General features: G+C 45.2%; 1 protein-coding gene across 1 annotated transcript in view; it reads right to left on the bottom strand.

The window, feature by feature from the left end:
* Positions 1-24,367, bottom strand: part of PDE3A (phosphodiesterase 3A) — a 316,228-nt gene that overhangs the window by 35,375 nt on the left and 256,486 nt on the right. The window contains exons 3-6 of the mRNA XM_056847355.1: positions 12,108-12,368; positions 9,666-9,820; positions 6,142-6,257; positions 4,993-5,212 (exon numbers count right to left, since the gene is read on the bottom strand). Coding sequence (XP_056703333.1) covers positions 4,993-5,212; positions 6,142-6,257; positions 9,666-9,820; positions 12,108-12,368 — 752 coding nt within the window. The remainder of the gene's footprint in view (positions 1-4,992; positions 5,213-6,141; positions 6,258-9,665; positions 9,821-12,107; positions 12,369-24,367) is intronic.

Below are 24,367 nucleotides of genomic sequence, written 5' to 3'. Positions count from 1 at the left end.
AACAACAATCAAACATATAAAATCTTTAAAATACAAGATAGTAAGATGTTATCCTAACAAACATTAAAATTAAACATCCTCAGCTGGCACCTGGCAACCTACATCCCAGACTGCTCTCAAAACCAGGCAGCACTACCGCCTCTCCTGGTATGCCCTCCAGAGAACAGCTGACTCTAATATGGTGAACTGGGTTTGATTCCGCACTCCTCCACATAAGTCCCGCCGGATGACAATGGCCTAGTCACAGTTCTTTCAGAACTCTCTCAGCCCCATCTACCTCACAAGGTGTCTGTTGTTGGGAGAGAAAGGGAAGGCGACTGTAAGCTGCATTGAGACTCCTTAACGGTAGAGAAAAGTGGTGTATAAAAACCAACTGTTCTTCTTCTTCTAAACCAGTGGTTCCCAAACCTTTTGGGCCACTGCCCCCTTGGTTCCACAAACTCAACCCCAGCGCCCCCTACCCTCTCCTATAAAAAGCGTTATTCAAAATAGGGGTTTGCATGATTCACTAAAGAAGATAATAACAATGCCATTTCAAAACAGTAACAATTAATTGCACATCAAAATCAAATTAAAACTTTTTAGCTGAAATTTATTCAACAAAACTGATGAACTTGATCAAGTGGTACCAGCCCTTCAAAGTCTGAAAATATTTTTTGATAGTTTCCACTAAATTTGCCAGCATGGTGCCATAGCTTGATCTATTGTAAATTAGTGAACAACACAGTTAAAGGGGCCCACCTCTAGCGCCCCCTGGTGCCTTCTTGCCTCATAGTTCCCCTCTAGGTAACCTCACCGCCCCCCAGGGGGTGGTACTGCCTGCTTTAGGAACCACCGTTCTAAACCCTGACCTCCTCAGGATCCACCCCCAAATCTCCAGGAATTCCCCAATCCAGAGGTGGCAACGCTAAATGTCTCCATCCTGAACTATTTTCCGATGAGCCTGAATGTCATGGAACGAGGCATCCTATGGTCCAGATATTGGCAATTCAACCAGGGCAAACCACATTAAGGCATCTTCCCATGATCCTATGCAACCTCCATGGGTCATTGTCCCTCTGTGAAATAAAAAAAACCAACAAAACAAAAAACAACTCAAAACCTGGATGTAATTATGAGCGCTGCATATTAATCCAGCGCCACCTCTCACCACTCAGCTTTGGAAGCGAGACCAAGCAGGCTTTTTTCTCAGAACCCTTTTGTTCTTTCGGGTGGTTGCCATGACTCTGGTTCCAAGAAATCAAAATACAGGACAAAACAGAAAGATGAGTTTGGCTGGAGAATGCCTGGGGACAGGCAGAGCCTGACGGGCTTGGTGCAGGTGGACCAAGCCAACAATAATATGTACAGTCACCTGTTTTAGGCATGGAGCACTGACTATGTATACGGAGTGTGTGTTGTATGTTGTATGTGTTGTTTTAAAAATCAAAAAATTTAAAAAAATCAAAAAATAATATGTACAGTCACATCTCTGCCTCACGATCACTTTGCAAAGAAGGAGAAGAAGAAGAGGAAGATCAATGCTGATTCTATGACTTTAAGCAGATGATGAGAGGGAGGGCATCTTGGCCATCTTCTGGACATGGAGTAGAGGGTCACAGGGGGTTTGGAGGAGGAGGTAGTTGTGAATTTCCTGCATTGTGCAGGGGGTTGGACTAGATGACCCTGGTGGACCCTTCCAATTCTATGATTCTAGATGAAGAAGAAGAAGAAGAAGAAGAGCTACTACTTCTTTTCCTTCTTCTTCTTCTACTACTACTACAAGAAAAGAACAAGAAAAGTTGGTTTTTATATGCCGACTTTCTCTACCTTTTAAGAAGAATCAAACCGGCTTACAATCTTTTCCCCTTCCTCTCTCCACAACAGACACCCTGTGAGGTAGGTGAGGCTAAGAGAGTTCAAAGAGAACTGTGACTAGCCCACAGTCACCCAGCAGGCTTCATGTGGAGGAGTGGGGAATCAATCCCGGTTCTCCAGATTAGAATCCGCCACTGTTAACCACTACACCACACAGTGTTGGACAACCAGGCACCAGGTAAACATATCGTACAGGGAAGAATGCCATACTGGTACACGGTGCAGATTTTTCTTATTTATTTAAAACATTTTTGAGATGACTTTCCACCCAACTTAGGGTCCCCAAGATGGTGAAAAAAAAAACATTAAACTAAGATTAAACACACATATAAATACAATTAAAACAGAACACGTAAAAACATGAACAGGAGGAAGGTCAATGAGAATCAGGAAGGGACAAAACAAAAAAAAGTCTTCACCCCTTGGTGGAAGGCAATGTTAGAATGGGACAGACGAGTCTCCTGGGGAAAGAATTCCATAATTTTGGGGCCACTTCCAAGAAGGCACTTATCCAGATTGCTACCCATCTAGCCTCAGATGGTGGGGGCACCTGAATCAGGACATCTGAAGACGATTGTAATAGTCAGGTAGATTCATATGAGACTAGGTTGTTATGTCGCTCCCTGCGGCACAAACCTGCGAAGGTAAATGTGCGTTTTCCTTAAGTAATACAGGAAACAGTTCTTCCGTTTTCCATAAGAGCTCTGATCAGCTTTTTAACTCTGACAGTGCGTTGATCAGCTGATACTGACACTGCTAAACAGCTGATTATAGAGTTTGCCCGGGCATATGTTCTGCTCATTACCCATATTTAACCTGTTACTTCTCCAGATTTTGCTACTAATTTAGGCGCGTTAAAAGAACATGACATAAGTCATCTTGGAAAACTGCATAAGTATCTGGATCTGAACTGACCGAGTCTAGTCACCATACTTCATTTCAGCCAAGTAATTGGGGAGAAATCACTTCAAGATGTTCACTGCCCGAGGGGACCGTGTAATTTCCCCAAAACAATTTCGAGTGCCTGAAATATAGTTCTATTATTCTACAACTACATTCTGTGAGAATGGCCACCCATGTCCTTGTTTTTCCGCTTCTGAAAAATACCGATTATTATATACAGAGAGTCTGCTTTCACATAAAGTCCCTGCCCAAATTTCAATGTATTTGAAGATGTTGCCACACTGTTATGCTGGCGAGACTTACAACAACCACCACTGAATTTTCTACGTACAACAACAGATGAAAAGGAGATGGGGGATATGGTAATTTGGTGCGAGGGACCAATTCAATCATATTCCATGCACTGTCAAGGGGTAGTTGATCACACGCTATATGGCATGCGTCAGCTTTGCAAGCTGATTCTTTCTTCTGGGAGAGATAACATATAAAACCTTTCACTAAAACACAACAAAAAGTTCAGAGGTCATTCAAAAGACTGGGCTTTAAAAGCAAATCACCTCAGGGAAGTAGCTGTTTTTATGAATGGACTGCTCAGTCGATCTCTTTTCTACTTTCAAGGGACTTTTTCAAGGAATGCCAACTTGTCTGCCGAGTAATAGGGCTCCAAGATCCAGGTTGGGAAACTGCTGGAGATTAAGGGATGGAGCCTGGGGAGCACAGGGACCTCAGTAGGGTATAATTCCGTAGAGTCCACTCTCCGAAACATCCACTTTCTCCAGGAGAACTTATCTCTGTAGCCTGGAGATCAGTTGTAGTTTCAGGAGATCCTCACCCACCACCTGGAGGTTGGCAACCCTACCAAGTAACCTTATGTACCAAAGAGGATTCTGGGACAATCCAGGGTGTACTCTCTAGTTAGACAGGGGACTGGCTGGGTCATGTGGGGTCCCTTGGATCCTACTGTCACCTGCAAGGACCTGAACGTATAACATGCCTGGAGTAGCAAACAACAGGGGAAGTACCAGTTGGAAGAAGAGCCTTCAGAGAAGATCATCTACCATTGTGAAGAACATAAGACCATAAGGAAAGCCATGCTGGATCAGACCGAGGCCAATCAAGTCCAGCAGTCTGTTGACACAGTGGCCAACCAGGGGCCTCTAGGAAGCCCACAAACAAGTCATAAGAACGTAAAAAAGACATTGATGGACGATCAGACCAACATGATTTTCAGGGTATGAACTTTGGAGAGTTCCTCCCTTTGTCAGACTCATTTGACTCTCAAAAGATCATACCCTGAAAATCCTGTTGGTCTCTAAGATGCTACTGGACTCAAATCTAGCTCTTCTACTGCAGACCAACCCAGTTACCCTATGAAGCTAGCCCCATATCTTTCTTTGTCTGGGAAATGGCAGTTTCCACTACTGAAAAGGCAAGACCCTTAAGTAGTGGAAAATACTGAATCTCAAACTACAAGTATCAGCTTCAGGTAGGGTTGCCAGGTCCCCCCTGGCGACCGGCGGGGGGTGGGGGTGGGGACAGCATTGCCCGATCCAGGTTGGGGAACTCCGGAGATTTGAGAATGGAGCCTGGGGAGCACAGGGACCTCAGCTGGGTACAATGCCATAGAGTCCACCCTCCAAAGCATCCATTTTCTCCAGGGAACCTGATCTCTGTAGTCTAGAGATGAGCTGTAATTCCAGGGGATCCCCAGGTCCCATCTGGAGCCTGGCATCCCTAGCTTCAGGTTAAGTTCTCTCCCGTTTGAGACATGTTCAGATCCTGACCAAGATGCATCATAATTCATACAACTGGGCAGCATGGGAAAAAAGTAAACTAGAAGTGGAAGAAGAAGAAGAAGAGTTGGTTTTTATATGCCGACTTTCTCTACCACTTAAGGAAGATTCAAACTGGCTTACAATCACCTTCCCTTCCCCTCCTCACAACAGACACCCTGTGAGGTATGTGGGGCTGACAGTGTGTGACTAGCCCAAGGTCACCCAGCTGGCTTCATGTGGAGGCGTGGGGGATCAAACCCAGTTCACCAGATTAGCGTCCGCCACTCATGTGGAGAAGTGGGGAATCAAACCCAGTTCTCCAGATTAGAGCTCACCATTCCAAACCACCGGTCTTAACCACTACACTGCGCTGGGGAAAATCATATGGAGGAGGAAATCATACAGTCCACGGGGGAAACAAGCAGCAGATTCAACAAGCACCAAAGTAGCACCATACCTGCTGCAAACAACAGGAGTGACCACAACAGGTTCCGATAGGTTTGGTGCACTCTGAGTACAAGCTAAGAGTCTGTGGGACTTGCTGGTTTGCTGTGCAGCTGTGACCGTCGACTCCGGGAACTGTTCATTTGAGGTCTTGCTGGTGGGACTGTTGGCCGGAGTCCCCTGGAGGGGTGAATGGCTTGGGGAGGTGAGAGGTGAAATGTTTGGTGGGATACCTGCCAGGAGCAAAACGAAAGGTTACATTTTGCTTATCTCAAAACAAAGGGACAAAGGACTGAAATCTCCACCCACTTTATGCAAACTGATCCTTTTCAAATTTCATTGGGGGGTCTCTAGGTGGATGTGACTGGGTTGAAACTGGTGTGGAAAAAGGGGATTTTTGACCATTTCCCCTACAACTGGGAAAGAACAGCATAGGGACAACCACTTGTAGAACAACAATGATCATAGCGAGAAGGATAAGACCCCCCGACACACACACACACCTGTGGTCAAAGAGCCACACCCCAGACTGTGATAAAAAATGGGGAGGCACTTCCTGTATTTAGGTTCACCATAGCATAAACATTAATTGAACGGCTCTGGTCAAGTCTCCATTGTCGTTTACGCTGGGGGAAGGATGCTATAGATCTCTTTATCTAGCAGCTCATGTGAGAGTGCTCAACCAATGAAGCCAATCCTGTTGGCCTTCCAGATCTTGTTCAATTTAAAACATGGATCTCTGCTAAAAAAAACAATTGTTCACCAGGGGGCTGTATCACCCCCTGATGAGCAAATATAAGGTAAGCATACATGAACACACATGAAGTTGTCTTATACTAAATCAGACCCTTGGTCCATCAAAGTCAGTATTGTCTACTCAGACCAGCAGCGGCTCTCCAGGGTCTCAGGCAGAGAGGTCTTTCACATCACCTACTTGCCTGGTTCCTTTAACTGGAGATGCTGGGGACTGAACCTGGGACCTTCTGCATGCCAAGCAGATGCTCTACCACTGAGCCACAGTCCCTCCCCTATACATACAGCACATTGTCCCCATGGTGACTTGAATCACCACGTGCTTTGAGGTTCAAGTTGAGACCAATGAGCAGTCAGTGCTATCGACTTAGCTGAAGAATGCCCATCGATATGCCAAAGGGATGACCACCTTGTCGGCTTGGTCTTCTGGAATTCAAATGGTTGGCGGCAGACACGGCATAGGAGGCAGAGAAGGATTTGCTTTTGCTGATGCTCATCAAGAGGGAGTTGTTCCAAGGTTCGGAGCTGTGGATACAGAGCAAAGATGCGCCCAGTGGTAATTATTTGCCTTTTCTGCTCATCAGAGACTCTGGGATGAAGGCTGGTGAAATGTGAACCTTCCAAGTGGGTGGGGTCTTGAGAAGACTCTGGCCCCTGACCACTGTCCAAGCTCACCGACCATGTTTCAGTCCCTTTGAGAGCTCTGTTTGGCATGCATGCCGGGGGTTCCCTACTCTGGTCATTTCCTGATTGAAACTGTAACAAAATCATTGCAGAAGAACAAAAGCGCCCTTTTTGTCTGGATTAAATAGAATCCCTAGCCCACACTGTTTCAGCATGTCCACAAAATAATAGTGCATGAAATAAACGCACATGAACACATGAGGATGCCTCATACTGAATCAGACCCTTGGTCCATCAAAGTCAATATTGTCTACTCCAGGGTCTCAGGCAGAGGTCTTTCACATCACCTCCTTGCCTAGTCCCTTTAACTGGAGTTGACGGGGATTGAACCTGGGATCTTCTGCATGCCAAGCAGATGCTCCACCACTGAGCCACAGCCCCTCACTCCTTGGATAAAACAGCTAAAGACACTTTCTGAGAAGTGGATACCACATTATCTGCTGTCAAATAGATCAGTCCAAAGCATGAGAGATGTGGCAACTTTTCTCTTCGTAGTGTCAAGGAAAATTACATTTCATCTCCCCCTTTTTAAGTGAGAAGTGGATGATGGATAGCCAGTGGCTGTTAAATCTAAGGAAAGGTAACAGTAAAGTCTAAGTATAGGGCATAGTATGCTGCCCTGATAAACCTGTTTTTTTCAGCCCTGGCCCCAGCCTGGTAGAACTCTCTGTTGAGTAAGTCTCGTGCCCTGTGGGACTTGGCCCAGTCCAGCATGGCCTGTAAGACAGAGATGTTCCACCAGGCCTATGGTTGTGGAAAGGGATGGTAAAACATCTTAACTGGCCTCCCTCCCCAACCCTCTTCTTCCTTCCCCTCCCTCCCTTCCTTCCCCTTTCCTTTTGTCCTTCTGTCTCCGTCCCTCCTAAGAAATGAAATCGCCGCTCATTGTTGGTCCCCTATCTCTATTCTTTGGTTCACCGCCACATTTACTGGAATGGTTTCTCCCTAAGAGTAACAACATAGTCAAAGTGCTATCTATATATATTGTTTTGTTAGTTTAGGTTTTATGGTTTTAATTATGTTTGTTTAAAATTGTATATACACACACATATTTATTGTTGTCAGCTGCTCCGAGCCCAACTTTGTCAGGAAGGGTGGGGTACAAAAAATAAATAAATAAGCTGAAAAAGAGGGGCATTTACAAGGGAGGTTGGCTGGTGGAGGAGAAGGAGACATGGGAAGGTGGGGATATAGGGGCTGCCAGGAGGAAAGAAAGAGGAAAAAGTGTAGGGGGGAATACAGGGGGAAGTGAGGTGCCCCCCACGAGCCCTTGAGGGTTACCTACCATGCAGCTGGCCCTGGCCCAGCACTGCCCAACTGGGACACAGTTTTCCTGGAGAGGGGCTGCTAGTGGGGAGGATGAAAAGCTGAAGACAGGGAGGCATAAAAAGGTCAGTTGGCTGGTGGGCAGGAGAAGGAAAGGGGGAGAGGCTACGGGAGCCTCCAGGGATGTGAAAGAGGAAATAGTGGGGGGAGGGGAAAATGAGATATCCCCTGCAAGACTCTGTGGGTCCCCCATTTGTTCCAGCATAACTGTGGGATGAATCAAGCGATTAATAAAGGCAGTAACTGAGATTAATTATTGGTTTTAAAAGGTGAGGATGCAAATCAGAAGTGGGTGTGAGAGTATGGGGATGAGATCTGCCCTTTTCATTAAGCACTGAAAGAGTATCGATAATTCTCAAAACTGTAGACCGACAATATTATTTTAATCAGAGCTAACTCTTGTGAAACAGACATCCTTTGATGGATTCATCAATTAAAAGCAGGATGGCTGACGACTCTTCTAATTAGTTAACATTCTTCATTCTCCTCGCAGAAAAGTGTACGCTAGAGAATGCCAAATGACTCCGTACTCACTTTATTATTTTCTAATCGCACTCAATTAGCATAGCTCTTCGTTATTTTTATCTGCTTCCTGGTGTCATTAGTCATATGAGCAACTGCCTCCTGTGGATTGCATAGGAGGCAGGATTAGAGACTGAGCAAGACATTTCAGGACTACCGAAGGAGATGACTGAGTGTTGAAGTTTTGCTGGAGCAACTTCTAACCTGCTGAGATGCTGACCTAGGTCCTGAAGAACTCGATTCTAGTTACCTGATGGTTGCTGCCCAGTTGACCAACCTCTTCATATCCACCTGGGCATTTGTGACTTCGAACAAGGTACCTTTGAGGACTGTGAGCTTAGTTTTTACATTAGCACCAAGCTAGTTTTCAAGTTAATAATCATATTACAATTAACTTTTATTTCTACCCCGCCCTCCCCAGGCCAGGCCAGGCTCAGGGCAGCTGACAATTAATTATAGAACAAAACATCAAATTACAAAGGCTAAAACACTCAAACACGCTGAATTTAAAATTTCTCAAATTCTGTCTTTGGCATCAAAATCAATAGTTTCTCAAGGTAATCCAATAAAAATTATTTACCTATTTCCTTCATTTATACCCCACCTTTCTCCCCAGTGAGGACCCAAATCGGCTGACATTGTTCTCCTCCTCTTACACTTTATCCTCACAACAACCTTGTGAGGCAGCCTAGGCTGAAAGTATGACTGGCCCAAGGCCACCCAGCAAGTTTCCATGGCAGCATGGGCGATTCGAACCTGGGTCTCTCAGTTCCTAGTTTGAAATACTAACCACTAGACCACAAAGCTTGGGTGTGCCCAGAAGCTCTCTAACAGGGAGGGAGAGATTTTGAGGAACATCTCAGCCCACTGTAACATCTTGCTGAGTGTTTAGGGGAGGGGCTGTGGCTCAGTGGTAGAGCATCTGCTTGGCATGCAGAAGGTCCCAGGTTCAATCCCCGGCATCTCCAGTTAAAGGGATTAGGCAAGTAGGTGATGTGAAAGACCTCAGCCTGAGACCCTTGGAGAGCCGCTGCCAGTCTGAGTAGACAATACTGACTTTGATGGACCAAGGGTCTGATTCAGTACAAGGCAGCTTCATGTGTTTGCTTCCACCTTTTTATTGCTGATATGAAGCTTCAGCATAGCTAGAAATGTGAGCCGAAGGGCAAGAGACAAAGGGCTTTTGGTCCTTTGGCTCTTAGGCCATGGGTCACAGCCTGAGCCTTCAATTGAGCCAGCTACTGAGTCCAGGATTGATCCAGGACGTAGTCCATTACTTTTTGTGCTGGTTGGTTCATTTATCCTGTATTTTTTTTTCTGTTGTAAGCTACTATGAGTCCCTCTAGTGAGAAAAGTGGGGCATAAATATTTAAATAAATACATATTTAAACTGGCACTCACCCAGATGGTGATGCATCATGGGGTTTGATGCTAGCACTGCGGTCTCTTCTCACTGGAGCTGGCTCCAAGGTCGGCAAGCCGGTGGCCGAGGTGGTTGTTGTCCAAGTGGACGATACTCGTCGCAGGAGACCTGGCGGCAGACTTTTCCGGAAACGCTGGGGACGAGGGAGAACAGTTTTTCCATTTGATAATCTTTCATATATGACCTCAAGCCATTACTGGAGGTCAGCGATGGATGATGTTATGAACGCAGAGCAATATCGGCGTCAAATATCTTCCTAGGTTCTCATTTTTTAAAAAAAATTTACTGCCATGTATTCAAGGAAGTCTATATAGCACATAGGCTTTTAGACAAAATAATACAACAACAATTACAATACAAGGGAAACTGCAATTGATTCCACATTTATTTACTTCATTTATACCTCCCCTTTCTTTCTAAAAGGTAAAAGGTAAAGGTCCCCTGTGCAAGCAACAGGTCATTCCTGACCCATGGGGGGATGTCACATCCCGACATTTCCTAGGCAGACTTTGTTAACGGGGTGGTTTGCCAGTGCCTTCCCCCGTTGTCTACACTTTACCCCCAGCAAGCTGGGTACTCATTTTACCGACCTCGGAAGGATGGAAGGCGGAGTCAACCTTGAGCCGGCTACCCGAAACCAACTTCCGTCGGGATCGAACTCAGGTCGGGAGCAGAGCTTTTGACTGCAGTACTGCAGCTTATCACTCTGCGCCACGGGGCTCCTCTTTCTTTCTAATGGGGACCCAAAACAGTTTTACTCATTCTCCTCTCCTCCATTTTATCCTCACTACAACCCTGGAAGGTAAGAACTTAAGAAATGCCCTGCTGGATCAGACCAAGGTCCAACAAGTCCAGCAGTCTGTTCACACAGTGGCCAACCAGGTGCCTCTAGGAAGCCACAAACAAGACGACTGCAGCAGCACCATCCTGCCTGTGTTCCACAGCACCTAATATAGGCATGCTCCTCTGATCCTGGAGAGAATAGGAGAGAATACACTAACACGGCTACCCATCGTGATCTAATCATAGTAGTGAGGGACCTTAACGTTCATTCAGGCCACTTGACTGATAAGAAAGGCTCCCCACACACACATCACTTTCCTTCCTGTGGGGAGAGGCAGGGAGACACTGGAAAAGCAGCAATATGTATGGGGTTTGATTTGGTAGGGGAAATGACCCAAGAGAAATGGGCACAAACTCCCCCAAGGCATTTAAGACTTAGCCTTTGGGTACCAGGTCCAATTTGGGGGGAAAAGAAGAAAAAAGGAAGGGGGAGAAACCTTTGATAGAAGACAGGAAAAAATGTACAAAGCACCAGAGGTTACAAGGCGTTTATCTAATAACTTGTCGCTACTCCAAAGTTTTACAAAATAGTAGTAACAACAATGGTTCAAATAAATAGCAAAACATGTATTACAGTATACAAATAATGTTGTGGTTCTGTGATACATTATCAACACTTTTGCTTTTTTGCTTTTGTTCATACTGTTGTGGTCCTGTGTTATATTATCAATGCTTTTGCCTTTTGCGTGTACATAAGAACAAAAGAAAGGCTCTGCTGGATCAGACCAAGGCCCATCAAGTCCAGCAGTCTGTTCACACAGCAGCCAACCAGGTGCCTCTAGGAAGCCACAAACAAGACGACTGCAGCAGCACCATCCTGCCTGTGTCCCACTGCACCTAATATATTTGGCATGCTACCCTGATCATGGAGAGTATAGATATGCATCATGACTAGTATCCATTTTAACTAGCAGTCATGAATACCCCTCTACTGCATGAACATGTCCACTTCCCTCTTCAAGCCTTCCAAGTTGGCAACCATCACCACATTCTGGGGCAGGGAGTTCCACAATTTAACTATGTGTTGTGTGAAGAAATACTTCCTTTTATCAGTTTTGAATCTCTCACCCTCCAGCTTCAGCAGATGACCCCGCGTTCTAGTATTATGGGAGAGGGAGAAAAGCTTTTCCCTGTCCACCCTCTCCGTACCATGCATAATTTTATAGGCCTCTATCATGTCTCCCCTTAACCGCCTTCTTTCCAAGCTAAACAGCCCTAAGCGTTTTAACCGCTCCGCATAGGGCCGTTGCTCTAGTCCCCTGCTCATTTTGGTTGCTCTTTTCTGCACCTTCTCAATCCCTGCAATACCCGTTTTTTGGTGTGGTGACCAAAACTGTATACAGTTTGCTCCTGATTTGTATGCTGTCATACCGGTTTTGCAATTCATTTGAACCTTTGTTGTTACTACTATTTTGTAAAACTCTGGAGCAGTTACAAGTTATTAGATAAGCACCTTGTAACCTCCGGTGCTTTGCACATTTTTTTTCTGTCTTGTCTAATTTGAGCCTAAGGGAAAGAGAGAAGAAATCTTAACTTCTGACCGCAAGGTGGAAAAACAAAACAAAACGGACCTCTACCTTTGGAACGGCCAGCTTTTCTCCTTTCTCGGAGCTCTCCTCTGAGTCGGAGCAGGTGTAGTTCTCATTGAAGGATGCCAAGGGGCTGACCCTGGGCCTGTGAACTGCCTGGAAGGTGAGCTGGGTGGTCAGAAGGTTGCTGACAGCCCGCAGGGAGGTGCACACGTTGGGCGGGAGGGAGGGGTCAGCCAGGAGATCTGTGATGAGTCCGTGAGCTTCTCCCATGACAGCTATGTCCACCGTAATGCTGGTACCTGAGGACTGGAGCAAGAGAAACAGGGTAAGCAGGAAGATGCAGATGGTTAGCCATTGTCGGTCTGCAGTAGAGCGGCGAGACTCAAGTCCGGTTGCACCTTCAAGATCGAGACGATCTCCAGGGTATAAGCTTTTGAGAGCCAAAGGTTCCTTCATCAGATGCAAGTAGGAATGGCGATCCCTGAGCCCTTATATCCCAATCGGAAGGTGGGAGGGGTGTTGCAAAGAAGGGAGTCAGGATGCAGAGGTACAATGTTCGCTGTAAGCAGCCTGATCAGAGCAGAGGGGAATTGCTTGGGGGCAGAACATTAGCATCTGTAGTGAGATAAGAATCCTAACGCCCTATTCAGCCTGGAGGGTTTCAGGGGGAATTTTCTCTTACACTAAACACTATAATGTAAGCCAATTACAAAGCGACATTTAAAGGGGCGGGGACGTGGTTTGAGCTTGGACCTATGCTGGTGCATAGATTCCTGACAGGAAAATGTGGGTCCAGCGAGCAACGAACCTCGGGTAAAACTCCCATGCATAAACTACTGTAAACTACTGAGGAAGTCTAGGGTTGCTATGCAGAGGCAGGCAATAGAAAACCACCTTGGTCCATCTCTTGCTTTTAAAACCTTATAGGGTTGCTATAGGTTTGCTACAAATTGATGTCACTTCCCTTCACCCAACAGTTCATGCCAATAGATAGTTATAATGTCATTGCCCTGACCTGGATGGCCCAGGCTAGCCCGTTCTTATCGGATCTCGGAAGCTAAGCAGGGTCACCCCTGGTTAGTACTTGGATGGGAGACTACTAAGGAAGCCCGAGGTTGCTGCTGAGGCAGGCATCAGCAAACCACCTCTGTTCACCTCTTGCCTTGAAAACCCTACGGGGTCACCACAGGTTGGCTGTGACTTGATGGTTTCCACCACCACCTGATGTACCCATTGCAGGGGAGGAGCTGTGGCTCAGTGGTAGAGCATCTGCTTGGCATGCAGAAGGTCCCAGGTTCAATCCTCGGCATCTCCAGTTAAAGGGACTAGGCAAGTAGGTGATGTGAAAGATCTCTGCCCAAGACCCTGGAAAGACTGACCTTGATGGACCAAGGGCCTGATTCAGTAGAAGGCAGCTTCATGTGTTCATGTGTGTTCATGCATAAGTGCTTAGTGGATGCCAACATTCACCATTCTACATACTCTATACTCAAGACCTCCGCAAAAGGGAAAAAGAAAAGAAGAGGAACAATTAAGAAAGACAATAAGTTTATGGGGGAATGGGAGGCTTGGAGAAGTTATTGTGAAAATGAATTCCAAATGGGGATGTTTAAAGGTTATTCATTGATCTAATCCCTTTTTATAAATCTTCACTATTATTTTTGGGCAACCTCTCAATAATGACTGAAATAGTAATGTTTTATCATTTAATATAATAATGGGATTAGTAAATATATGCAAAATAATATTCAATTTATTTTTTAGATGGAGGGGGGTGAAGGGGAAGTCAATAGTTTCTTTTTTCTTTTTATTATAAACTATAGAATATCATCAGCAACAATATCTGTTTTTGAAATGATAAAGAATTCCTTTTAGCTGTTGTTATGTTGGAATATATGATATGGAAAACAATAAAAAATTATTTTTTAAAAAAATTAAGAAAGACCACAGGACATTCACACACAACGTGCGAAGGGAAGGAAAAGGCAGGCAGGCAGCTGCGCCTGACTCGTCTGTGGCTCCTCTAGAATAACAGGCAAGCCTTAAAACAAAATTAAAAGTAAACATAGCTCCTTCTCTTCTCTGCCCCTCCCTCGCTCCCCTTCAGCTTCCCCCAAAAAAGCCTCAAGCAGCACATGCCGGCAGTTTCTGTGGAAATAACGGGTCACTTTAAGATTCCTCAGCAAGTCTCTGTAGGGATTTTCACCCAAAAATTAAGCAGGAATGAAAACGTGTCCCAGGAGCTCGCTTGACACGATACTCAGGAAAGAATAGAGGGGTTCTTTTAGGAGGGGGGGAAATGGTTGTTGACTACTTTGGGGGCTTCGCTAGAAGGTTCTTTGGTTCCCCCCGCCCCCCAAGCTTGTGCATGCCGCCACGGTGACTTGTGACCAGCAAACCCATCCGCATCATTTGGAAAACACTCGGTTTATTATACAATAATAATAAATAATAAATAATAATAAATAATAAATATTATATATTTTTTTAAAAAATCACATATGTATCCTAGAGTTACTGCACAGAACGCCGGGCAGCTTGTGTGGAGTTATTTGAAGAGTTGGTTTTTATATGCCGACTTTCTCTACTTTTTAAGGAGAACCAAGCCGGCTTTCAATCCCCTTCCTCTCCCCACAAGACACCTTGTGAGGTAGGTGGGGCTGAGGGAGCTCAAAGAGAACTGTGACTGGCCCAAGGTCACCTAGCAGGCTTCATGGGGAGGAGTGGGAAATCAAACCCGGTTCTCCAGATTAGCATCCACAGCTCTTAATCACTACACCACGCTTGGTGTCTTATGGTAGCTTGCAAGGGTAGAAAAGCAATAGGTTTAGATGTAACCACAATGCCATGAACAAGGCTTACCCCCATTGCTCTTCCATCTTCCTGGTTCTCAGGAACATGGCGTGGTGTAGTGGTTAGAGCACTGGAGTAGAATCTGGGAGATCCAGGTTGGAATCCCACCTTTGCCATGGAAGAGCACTGGGTGATCTCGGGCCACCCTCTGGGTTGTTTCTGCGGGTAGCCATGTTGGTCGGCAGTAGAAGAGCTAGGTTTGAGACCAGTAGCACCTTAGAGCAGTGGTTCTCAACCTGGGGCCATGTGGCCCCCCAGGGGGGCCCAGGATATTCCAAGGGGGCCCCAGGTGAAAACTGCGTCAATGGGGGGCCACGGCACGAGACTAAGGGGCCACAGAGGGAAGTGAGAAGTGAAGAAAACAGAAACACATGAAAACCTAACACATGACTTTCTTCATTGAACCTATGCATCATTTGCAACTGTGGATATTTGTATTGCTGTAATCTTGTGCAACGGTAGTAGAGGCTTTGTTCTCCCTTGTATGTGAACATGGTTGTTCATTAGCGTGTTGTATTCCCTTTTTGTGGGATATTTTTTTGTAAATTTCAGTTTCCCAATAAGAACTGCATGTGTGCATTTTGTTTCCCCCCCCCCAAGATATTTTATTAATTTTTTAACAAGGAAAAAAACAACCCATACATACATTTACAATCACACAGATTCTATTCCTTCGGGGAATAGATTTCTTCTTACATCTAATACCTCTTATAAGATTATTTCAGTGTTACACAATATACTTAATAAATCCTGTGTCTATATAACCTCATCATTATCTATATTCTCGCTATTTATGAAATTTTAATCTATTCTTTCCATTTAACATATTCAAAATAACATTGCCATTTCTTCCGTGTTTCTTCCATCGGCTTTTCTTTCATCATGTTGGTTAATCCGGCCATAACCGCAAATTCTTCCATTTTCTGTTGCCACTTTTCCAAATCAGGAATGTCCTCTTGTTACCAAAGCGCTGGCAATACTAATCTGGCCACCATTGTCAAGTATCCAAATAGTTCTTTATGGTTACTTTGCAGATACTCTGGTTCCATCCCTAACAACATAGTTTCTGGACTCAAAGGAAATTTGATTTTGAGTATTTTCTGCATTTCTTGATGTATTTGTATCCAAAACCTGACCTTTTTGCATGACCACAACATATGTGTGCATTTTGTGTGGCTGTTTATGCTTCTTGGTTCCTTGGCTATTTACAGACAAAACATTTAAATAGCTACCTTTGTACCGGAAGGACAGGGGGCCCACAGGAAGGAAATGAGGTCGGAAGGGGGCCACGGCTGGAAAAAGGTTGAGAACCACTGCCTTAGAGTCCCACAAGATTTTGGGAGTATGAGCTTTTGAGAACCCCTCTGACAAGAGATATTCTGACAAATGGAGCGTTTTTAATTATCGATCGGACAGCTACTAGTCGGTGATATTATAGCTGCAGTTCGTGCATTGGCAGGGGATTGAACCAACGACTCTGGTGGTCCCTTCCATAACAAATAAATACAAACCTTGATATTTTGAAACTCTGCTCTGGACCTCCTTAGTATTACCAAGAAATCTTAGCTCATGGTGATACAATTAAGCAACCCCCCCCCCCGCCCCATAGCTGAATGGTATTTTCCCCACCTCCATTTGGATAAATTTAGGCACCACTAGATGGGTTATTTTGGGACAACATGGTGGGGGGGGGGAGAGTGCCCTTTTCTTCCTGTTATGGAAGATCTTGAGACTCTTTCTTATCCCATTTGGAGATGAAAAGATATTGTCAAGGGTTAGGAATTTCCTGTGGGACCGGAAATGGGGCTGCCATCAGCCTCCCTTATTCAGTAATGGAAGGATGAGAAGGAAGACCCCCCCCCCCAATAACAACATAAATAAAAGAATCAGTTACGAAATGATTCTTGGGGGGGGGGAATAACATTCCCTTTCATTTCAAGTGTGGCAGATGGAAGGAATTACAGATTTATAATGGGGCTCATTTCCCTCCACCACCACCCCATTTAAATTATATCTTGAGTTTAGCGAGATTCCCTGTTTGAGAATCCGGCCTTTGTCTTCTTTATATAGATCTTTTAATTCTTAAAATTCCAGATGGTTACAAATTGGTGAGTTGAAACAGCTAGCTGGAACGGGGCTGGGAGGCGGATAAAAAAATAATGACAGCTATCTTTATTCGACACTTGAATCGCGCCGCGTAGCAGATGTGAGCCTTCAGTGGGAGAAAGAGGGACCGAAGCGGGGGAGACGTGGTTACGGAGCGTGCTGACGGAGAACCCGAAGAGAGTTTGTTAGCAGGGAACGGAGTGATCAAAGGGACACGGGAGAGTCCCTCGTGGTTGTTGCGTGTAAATGTACACACAAGCTCTGAGCTCCTCGGCTTTTCAAATGTCCTTTCAAAAAGACAAGACTTACTGCCAAATCCTGCTCACAAACCTAATCTTCTGATGCCACTTGCAGAGATACACTATTAGGTAGTCAATTACCTATGCCCGGGCAAGGGAATCCCTGTGTATTTATACACGTGTCCTGCTATCTCTAGAGCAGTGGTTCCCAACCTTTTTTTGACCAGGGACCACTAGGACTTTTTTGTTCGGTGCAGGGACCCCAAGGTTCAAAATAAAAATTCAGAGAATTTGAAAATAAACTTTAATCATAACTGTTAGTTAAACATTAAACTTAGAATAATATTTTAATATATATATTTTATAATAGAGAACTTTTAATTGAAAATATTAATTTATTATGGGTTTATAACTTTGTTTCGTGGACCTTAATTTAGTTCTTACGGACCCCTGGGGGTCCACGGACCCCCGGTTGGGAACCAGTGCTCTAGAGCCAGTGCGGGGTAGTGGTTAAGAGTGGCAGACTCTAATTTTTCCGTAGCGATCTTCCCTCTTCCACTGTATCCTCACAACAGCCACCCTGTGAGGTAGGTTAGGCTGAGAGTGTGTGTCTGGCCCAAGGTCACCATGTAAGCTGTCACAGCCATGGACATTCGAACCTGAGTCCAACACTCTAACCTGAATTCTTTACCTTCTTGCTTTAAGCAGTTTCCTTCCAACTTGGTTCTAGTACTAGAAAGGTGGGTAGAAGAAGGAGAGTTGGTTTTTCTACGCCAACTTTCTTTACTACTTAAGGGAGACTCAAACCGGCTTACAATCGCCTTCCCTTCCCCTCTCCATAACAGACACCCTGTGAGGTAGGTGGGGCTGAGAGAGCTCTTAATAGAACTGTAACTCGCCCAAGGTCACCCAGCTGGCTTTGTGTGTAGGAGTGGGGAAACAAATCCAGTTCACCAGATTAGAGTTCGTCGCTCATGTGGAGGAGTGGGGAACCAAACCCAGTTCTCCAGATCAGAGTCCACTGCTCCAAACCACCACTCTTAACCACTACACCATGCTGGTAGCAGAAGTACTGTAGGCAGAATGAGTAACACAGCAAAGGTGCACAACCTGATTCAGGAGTAGATGTTTATTAAGGAACTACATACTAGAAACAGAGATAGTCTCCTAACTACATAACTAGCAGAGAGCAGAGAGAGAGAGAGAGAGAGAGAGAGAGTGGCAAACCACTTCCAAGAAGAAAGATATTGCCCTAAGAATATCAGTCTGGGAGAGAGAAGAATGGACACTTAAAAGGACAGAAATTCTCGTTCCCACTATCTTCTCTAATTGCCCCCTTGCTGCAACCTGCAGGGTCTTCTTCTCTATCTTTTTACACCAGACATTGCCTATGGCACCAGGTATAATGCACCACCATTGCTTTTTGTATTGTACCCCTGCATCCCGATTCCAGCTGACCCTCCCATCTTCTGACGAGGATATAAGGACTGATGGATATCCATGCTTCCTTGTATCTGATCAAGTGAGCTTTGACTCACTTATACACTGGAAATTTTTGTTGGTGTTTAAGGTACTATTTCAAGGTACTATGTTTAAGCTACTATTAGAGCCCCGTGGTACAGAGTGGTAAGCTGCAGTACTGCAGTCCAAGCTCTGCTCACGACCTGAGTTCAATCCCGGTGGAAGTCAGTTTCGGGTAGCCGGCTCAAGGTTGACTCAGCCTTCCATCCTTTCGAGGTCGGTAAAATGAGTACCCAGCTTGCTGGGAAGGCACTGGCAAACCACCCCATAAAGCATAGTCTGCCTCGTAAACGTTGGGATGTTGACGTCACCCCATGGGTCAGGAATGACCCGGTGCTTGTACAAGGGACTACCTTACCTTTACCTAAGGTTCTTTAAGATGCTAATTTTGTTCTGCTATTACAGACCAACCTAGCTGTGGGTGTGTTAAGGGCCGTCAAGTCACTTCCGACTCATGGCGATCCTATGAATCAGCTACCCACCTGAAACATTTTGGTCTTGGACAACCTATAGGTTTGCCTTTACACTTCGTAACTGGTTTACATGTTACATTGAGTCCCAAATCAGTTTTACGATTTTTTTTCCTCCTAAGTGGCATTATTTGTAGACTGTATAACTAAAAAAACAGGATAATAAACACTTTTCCTTATCAGGAAAAAAAAACGAATTCTCAAGAGCTTCAATTTTTCTTTCCAAGAAGTTGCTTTGAAGTTCTAAACCGCCAAGGGCCGTTAAAAGTTGCAGACAAGGCTGTTCAAAAATAAGCACAAGCTTTTAAATAAAATAAACTATCCTTTTGTTTGGCATGGAAATTGGCTTTAAAACAAGAGGGAAAGTATCAGAAGGTGCTTCTCAGCACTTCATAGAGGGACCTTTGCTAAACAAAAGCCAGGAGGAATGACTTAATTTAGTCAAGATTTGCGAAGGTTTAGCTCATTCATCTTACAAAGTAAATTGAAAAATATGCCTAGTTTGACTAATGTAGCTGCTAAGTGGGGCCTGCCATTTTTGACATTATATTTATAAAGATATAACCCCAACGAGTCACTGGAACTGGGAAATAGCGGATGCTGAGATGCCCTGAACCACAGGCCCCACCAGATGCGTTGTTACACACACTATTCCAGCGTCCACCCAAATGTCCAACCTCTTTTTCATTGCTTGTTTTTTGCTCTGCAAGAGGGATAGAGATGTTTTAAAAGTGTTGTCTGAACGCATTCCTTGCACATTCTCTCTGCAAAATCGAAAACATTTTGGTCGTGGACATATAGCTTTCAAAACTGGTGATTCTAGAAGAAGAAGAAGAAGAAGAAGAAGAAGAAGAAGAAGAAGAAGAAGAAGAAGAAGAAGAAGAAGAAGAAGAAGAAGAAGAAGAAGAAGAAGAAGGGTTGCCAGGCCCCTCTTCTCCACTGGCGGCAGGTTTTTAGGGTGGAGCCTAAGGAGGGCGAGGCTTGGGGGAGGGGAGGGACTTCAATGCCATAGAGTCCACTTGCCAAAGCAGCCATTTTCTCCCAGTGAACTGATCTCTATCGGCTGGAGATCCATTGTAATAGCAGATCTCGAGCTAGTACCTGGAGGCTGGCAACGAAAAGAAGAAGAGTTGGCTTTTACATGCCAACTTTCTCTACCACTTAAGGGAGACTCAAACCGGCTTACAATCACCTTCCCTTCCCCTCCCCACAACAGACACCTTGTGAGGTAGGTGAGGCTGAGAGTGCTTGAAGAGAATTGTGACTAGCCCAAGGTCACCCAGCAGGCTTCATGTGGAGGAGCGGGGAATCAAACCCGGTTCTCCAGATTAGAGTCCACCACTCCTAACCACTACACCACACTGCCCCCCCCCGAACTCTCTGCTGTCACTTGTAACGCATAAGCTTCTTCCCAATATGAGCTGGAAGGAGGGGTACAGTATTGGTAGGGTAGCCAGATCCCTCTTCACCACCGGTGGGAGGTTTTTGGGGTGGAGCCTGAGGAGGGCGGGGTTTGGGGAGAGGAGGGACTTCAGTTTGCGGAGGGGAGGGATTCAATGCCATCGAGCCCAACTGCCGAAGCGGCCATTTCCCAACAGACAGGCCATAATTAAATTATGGAGTTCACCAGCATCAGATGCGGTGATAGTAGCTCATTTGAGTGGTTAAACAACAAACAAGAATTGGAAAAATTCATGGAGGACCTATTAATGGTTATTAGCCACGAAGGCAAAGCAGAAACCCCACGTACTGGGGCAGAGTGTCTCTGTAGTGTGAGTGTTAATGAATCCTGCAAATTTCAATCTGAGTGTTCTAGTTTCTGCTGAGGCAGCTTCCTGTTCGGGGGGAAACTGTGGCTATCTCCCCAACATAGTCAATTTCCAGGGAAGAAGAAGAAGAGTTGGTTCTTATATGCCGACTTTCTCTGCCTTTTAAAGAAGACTCAAACTGGTTTACAATCACCTTTCCCTTCCCCTCCCCACAAGAGAAACCCTGTGAGGTAGGTGGGTAGGGTTACTAGATCCCTCTTCACCACCGGCAGGAGATTTTTGGGACAGAGCCTAAGGAGGGTGGGGTTTGGGGAGGGGAGGGACTTCAATGCCATAGAGTTCAATTGCCAAAGCGGCCATTTTTCTCCAGGCGATCTGATCTCTATCGGCTGGAGATCAGTTGTATTAGCAAGAGATCTCCTGCTACTGCCTGGCAGTTGGCAACCCTATCGGTGGGGCTGAGAGAGCTCTAAGAGAGCTGTGACTAGCCCAAGGTCACCCAGCTGGCTTCATGTGGAGGAGTGGGGAAACCAACCCAGATCACCAGATTAGAGTCCACCCCTCATGTGGAGGAGAGGGGAATCAAACCTGGTTCTCCAGATCAGACTCCACCGCTCCAAACCTCTGCTCTGAACCGCTACACCACGCTGGAACATCCGGACTCTGAATTCTAGCTAGTGGGAGAGATGGAACTTGGAAGAGCCTGCTTGTGAAGTATCTGGTTGGCAGCTGAAGGTCTGATCCATACCATTCTTATATCCCCCAACTGCATGCTGTCAGAAAGGATGCTGTAAAAAATGAAATTAAAAAAGCCAAAAATCCACAAAAGGCTGACGTGTGTTTGAAAACCATCAATGGGAAAATAAACAGAGTTGCTCAACAGGTAATGTGTTCCTTGCAATGTTTATGACTTATGGGAAAAGAAGTCTTCTGCGAACACTAAATGAAACATTCTGTTCTTGGGGAAGGGAAAGACAGGTCGGGTACAGTGAGGGTGGGAAGAGGCGGACAGGATGCAGGAACTCCAGAGTTAAGTTCCAACATTGCACAACGACACATTATGATATAGACACAGCTGGCTGGACAATGGTGTTGTTGCAAGCAGATGTTGCAAGCAATCAGCCAGATGTGCAGGAAAGACCAGAAACAGGCTACCTGACGACCTTAGCGGAAGCTTTATTGCCTCCCTGGGGCCCTCTAGTGGCCAATTCAATCTCAAACAAGTTTATATCCAGCATAAAAACCTGCAGATTAAATCTGGACTTAATGTTGCGTTATGTCTAATTGACTGCTACAGAGAGCAAAACGTGTGCATCTGGAAACAAGAACTTAGAAGCAAGGAAAATGACAATGCGGGAAAGACTGACAGCTGATAAAGAGGGATCCACTACCATATCACATACTGTTGTCCCCTTTTGCGTTCTCCTCTACCCCAGTCTCCATCAAAGTTTGTGGACTCTGAAGAGTGCAACTCCTAGAAGTAAAAAAGAGAACTGTCCACCCCTCCCCTCAAACTCCCACCACAGGTACCACAAGTAAAGGTAAAGGTACTCCCCAGTGCAAGCACCGTAACATAACTGACCCATGGGGTGACATCGCATCCTGACATTTACTAGGCAGACTATGTTTACTGGGTGGTTTGCCAGTGCCTTCCCCAGTCATCTACACTTTACCCCCAGCAAGCTAGATACTCATTTTACCGACCTCGGAAGGATGGAAGGCTGAGTCAACCTTGAGCCGGCTACCTGAAATTGACTTCTGTCGGGATCAAACTCAGGTCATGAGCAGAGTTTTTGACTGCGGCTTACCACTCTGCAAAATGGGGCTCCTATAGGGGTTATCTAATGTGATATTGCTTTGAATATTGTATTAGAAAGCCCCTAGATGGAGAAATGTGCCGAATCCTGAGAGATATCCAATTTGTGGAAAGACGCAGAGTGGTAAGCTGAAGTACTGCAGTCAAAGCTCTGCTCACGACCTGAGTTTGATCCCTACGGAAGTTGGTTTAGGTAGCTGGCTCAAGGTTGACTCAAGCTCATTAGAGGGAAGAGGGACATCTCCCAAAGTGTCCAAGCAAATGATCTTGGAAGGAAGGCCTACAAGCATGGCATGGATGCCAAAATATCTCCCTATTGGTATCCCCATAACTGGTATTCAGAGAGCACACTGCCTTTGGACATGGAGGTTCCATTCAGCCATGATTTCCTTCTACAGGGAGCCAGCGTGGTGTAGTGGTTAAGAGTGGTGGTTTGGAGCGGTGGACTCTGATCTGCAGAACCGGGTTTGATTCCCCACTCCTCCACATCAGCGGTGGAGGCTAATCTGGTGAACTGGGTTGGTTTCCCCACTCCTACACATGAAGCCAGCTGGGGAACCTTGGGCTAGTTACAGCTCTCTCATCCCCACCCACCTTACAGGGTGTCTGTTGTGGGGAAGGGAGGCATTACTCACAGGCCCTCAGCAGAATGCCAATGTGCTTTCTGATGGTTCAATGTACACAAAATTATTTAAAATATTCTTTAAAATTTCATTCAGGCTTTGTGTATAAAGTGTATATAAAGCATATACTGTATAAAACATAAATGAATTTTGTGTTTAGACTTGGGTCCCATCCCCAAGGTATCTCATTATATATATATATGCAAATATTCTAAAATACGGAAGGTTCCAAAATACAGACCACTTCTGGTCCCAAGCAGTCCGGATAAGGGATACTCAACCTGTAAATATTTTATCCCTTGTATAGTAATTAAAAAAATGACAGGTTCCCTGAATGGGGATGTTTTTACAGCCACATTTGAAACCGTCTTAGTATCTGAACAAGGGCAAGATACCTGGCCATAATTTGCATTCATAAACCCACTTTTTATTGGTAGCAAAGGTTGCTAAAAGATAAAAAGCATTTTATCATAGATTGCTGAGGTCTAATCTCACGCACAACCTTTATCAAAAAGTAGACAAGCCAAACATAACATTTCCTTCTTCTATCTCCCAATAGAGGAACAATTAAGAAGACATCAAAGCACGTTTGCCATCCTGCTTCCCAGTTGCAGGATTTGACCATTTCGCCACAACAGCAACAGAAAGAGGCTCATACCTCGAGATGGAAAGATTTTGGGACAGGGTGGACTCAAGGGGCCATGAGAACCTGCAACTTACAAGTGTAAGGATCTATTTCGCAGAAGAAGAAGAAGAAGAAGAAGAAGAAGAAGAAGAAGAAGAAGAAGAAGAAGAAGAAGAAGAAGAAGAAGAAGAAGAAGAAGAAGAAGAAGAGGAGTTGGTTTTTATATGCCGACTTTCTCTACCACTTTAGGAAGAATCAAACCTTCCCTTCCCCTCCCCACAAC

Source organism: Euleptes europaea, chromosome 3 (assembly GCF_029931775.1).
Source record: "Euleptes europaea isolate rEulEur1 chromosome 3, rEulEur1.hap1, whole genome shotgun sequence".
Taxonomy (NCBI): domain Eukaryota; kingdom Metazoa; phylum Chordata; class Lepidosauria; order Squamata; family Sphaerodactylidae; genus Euleptes; species Euleptes europaea.
The sequence above is the reverse complement of the archived record's forward strand: the minus strand, read 5'-3'. Positions and strand labels throughout refer to the sequence as shown.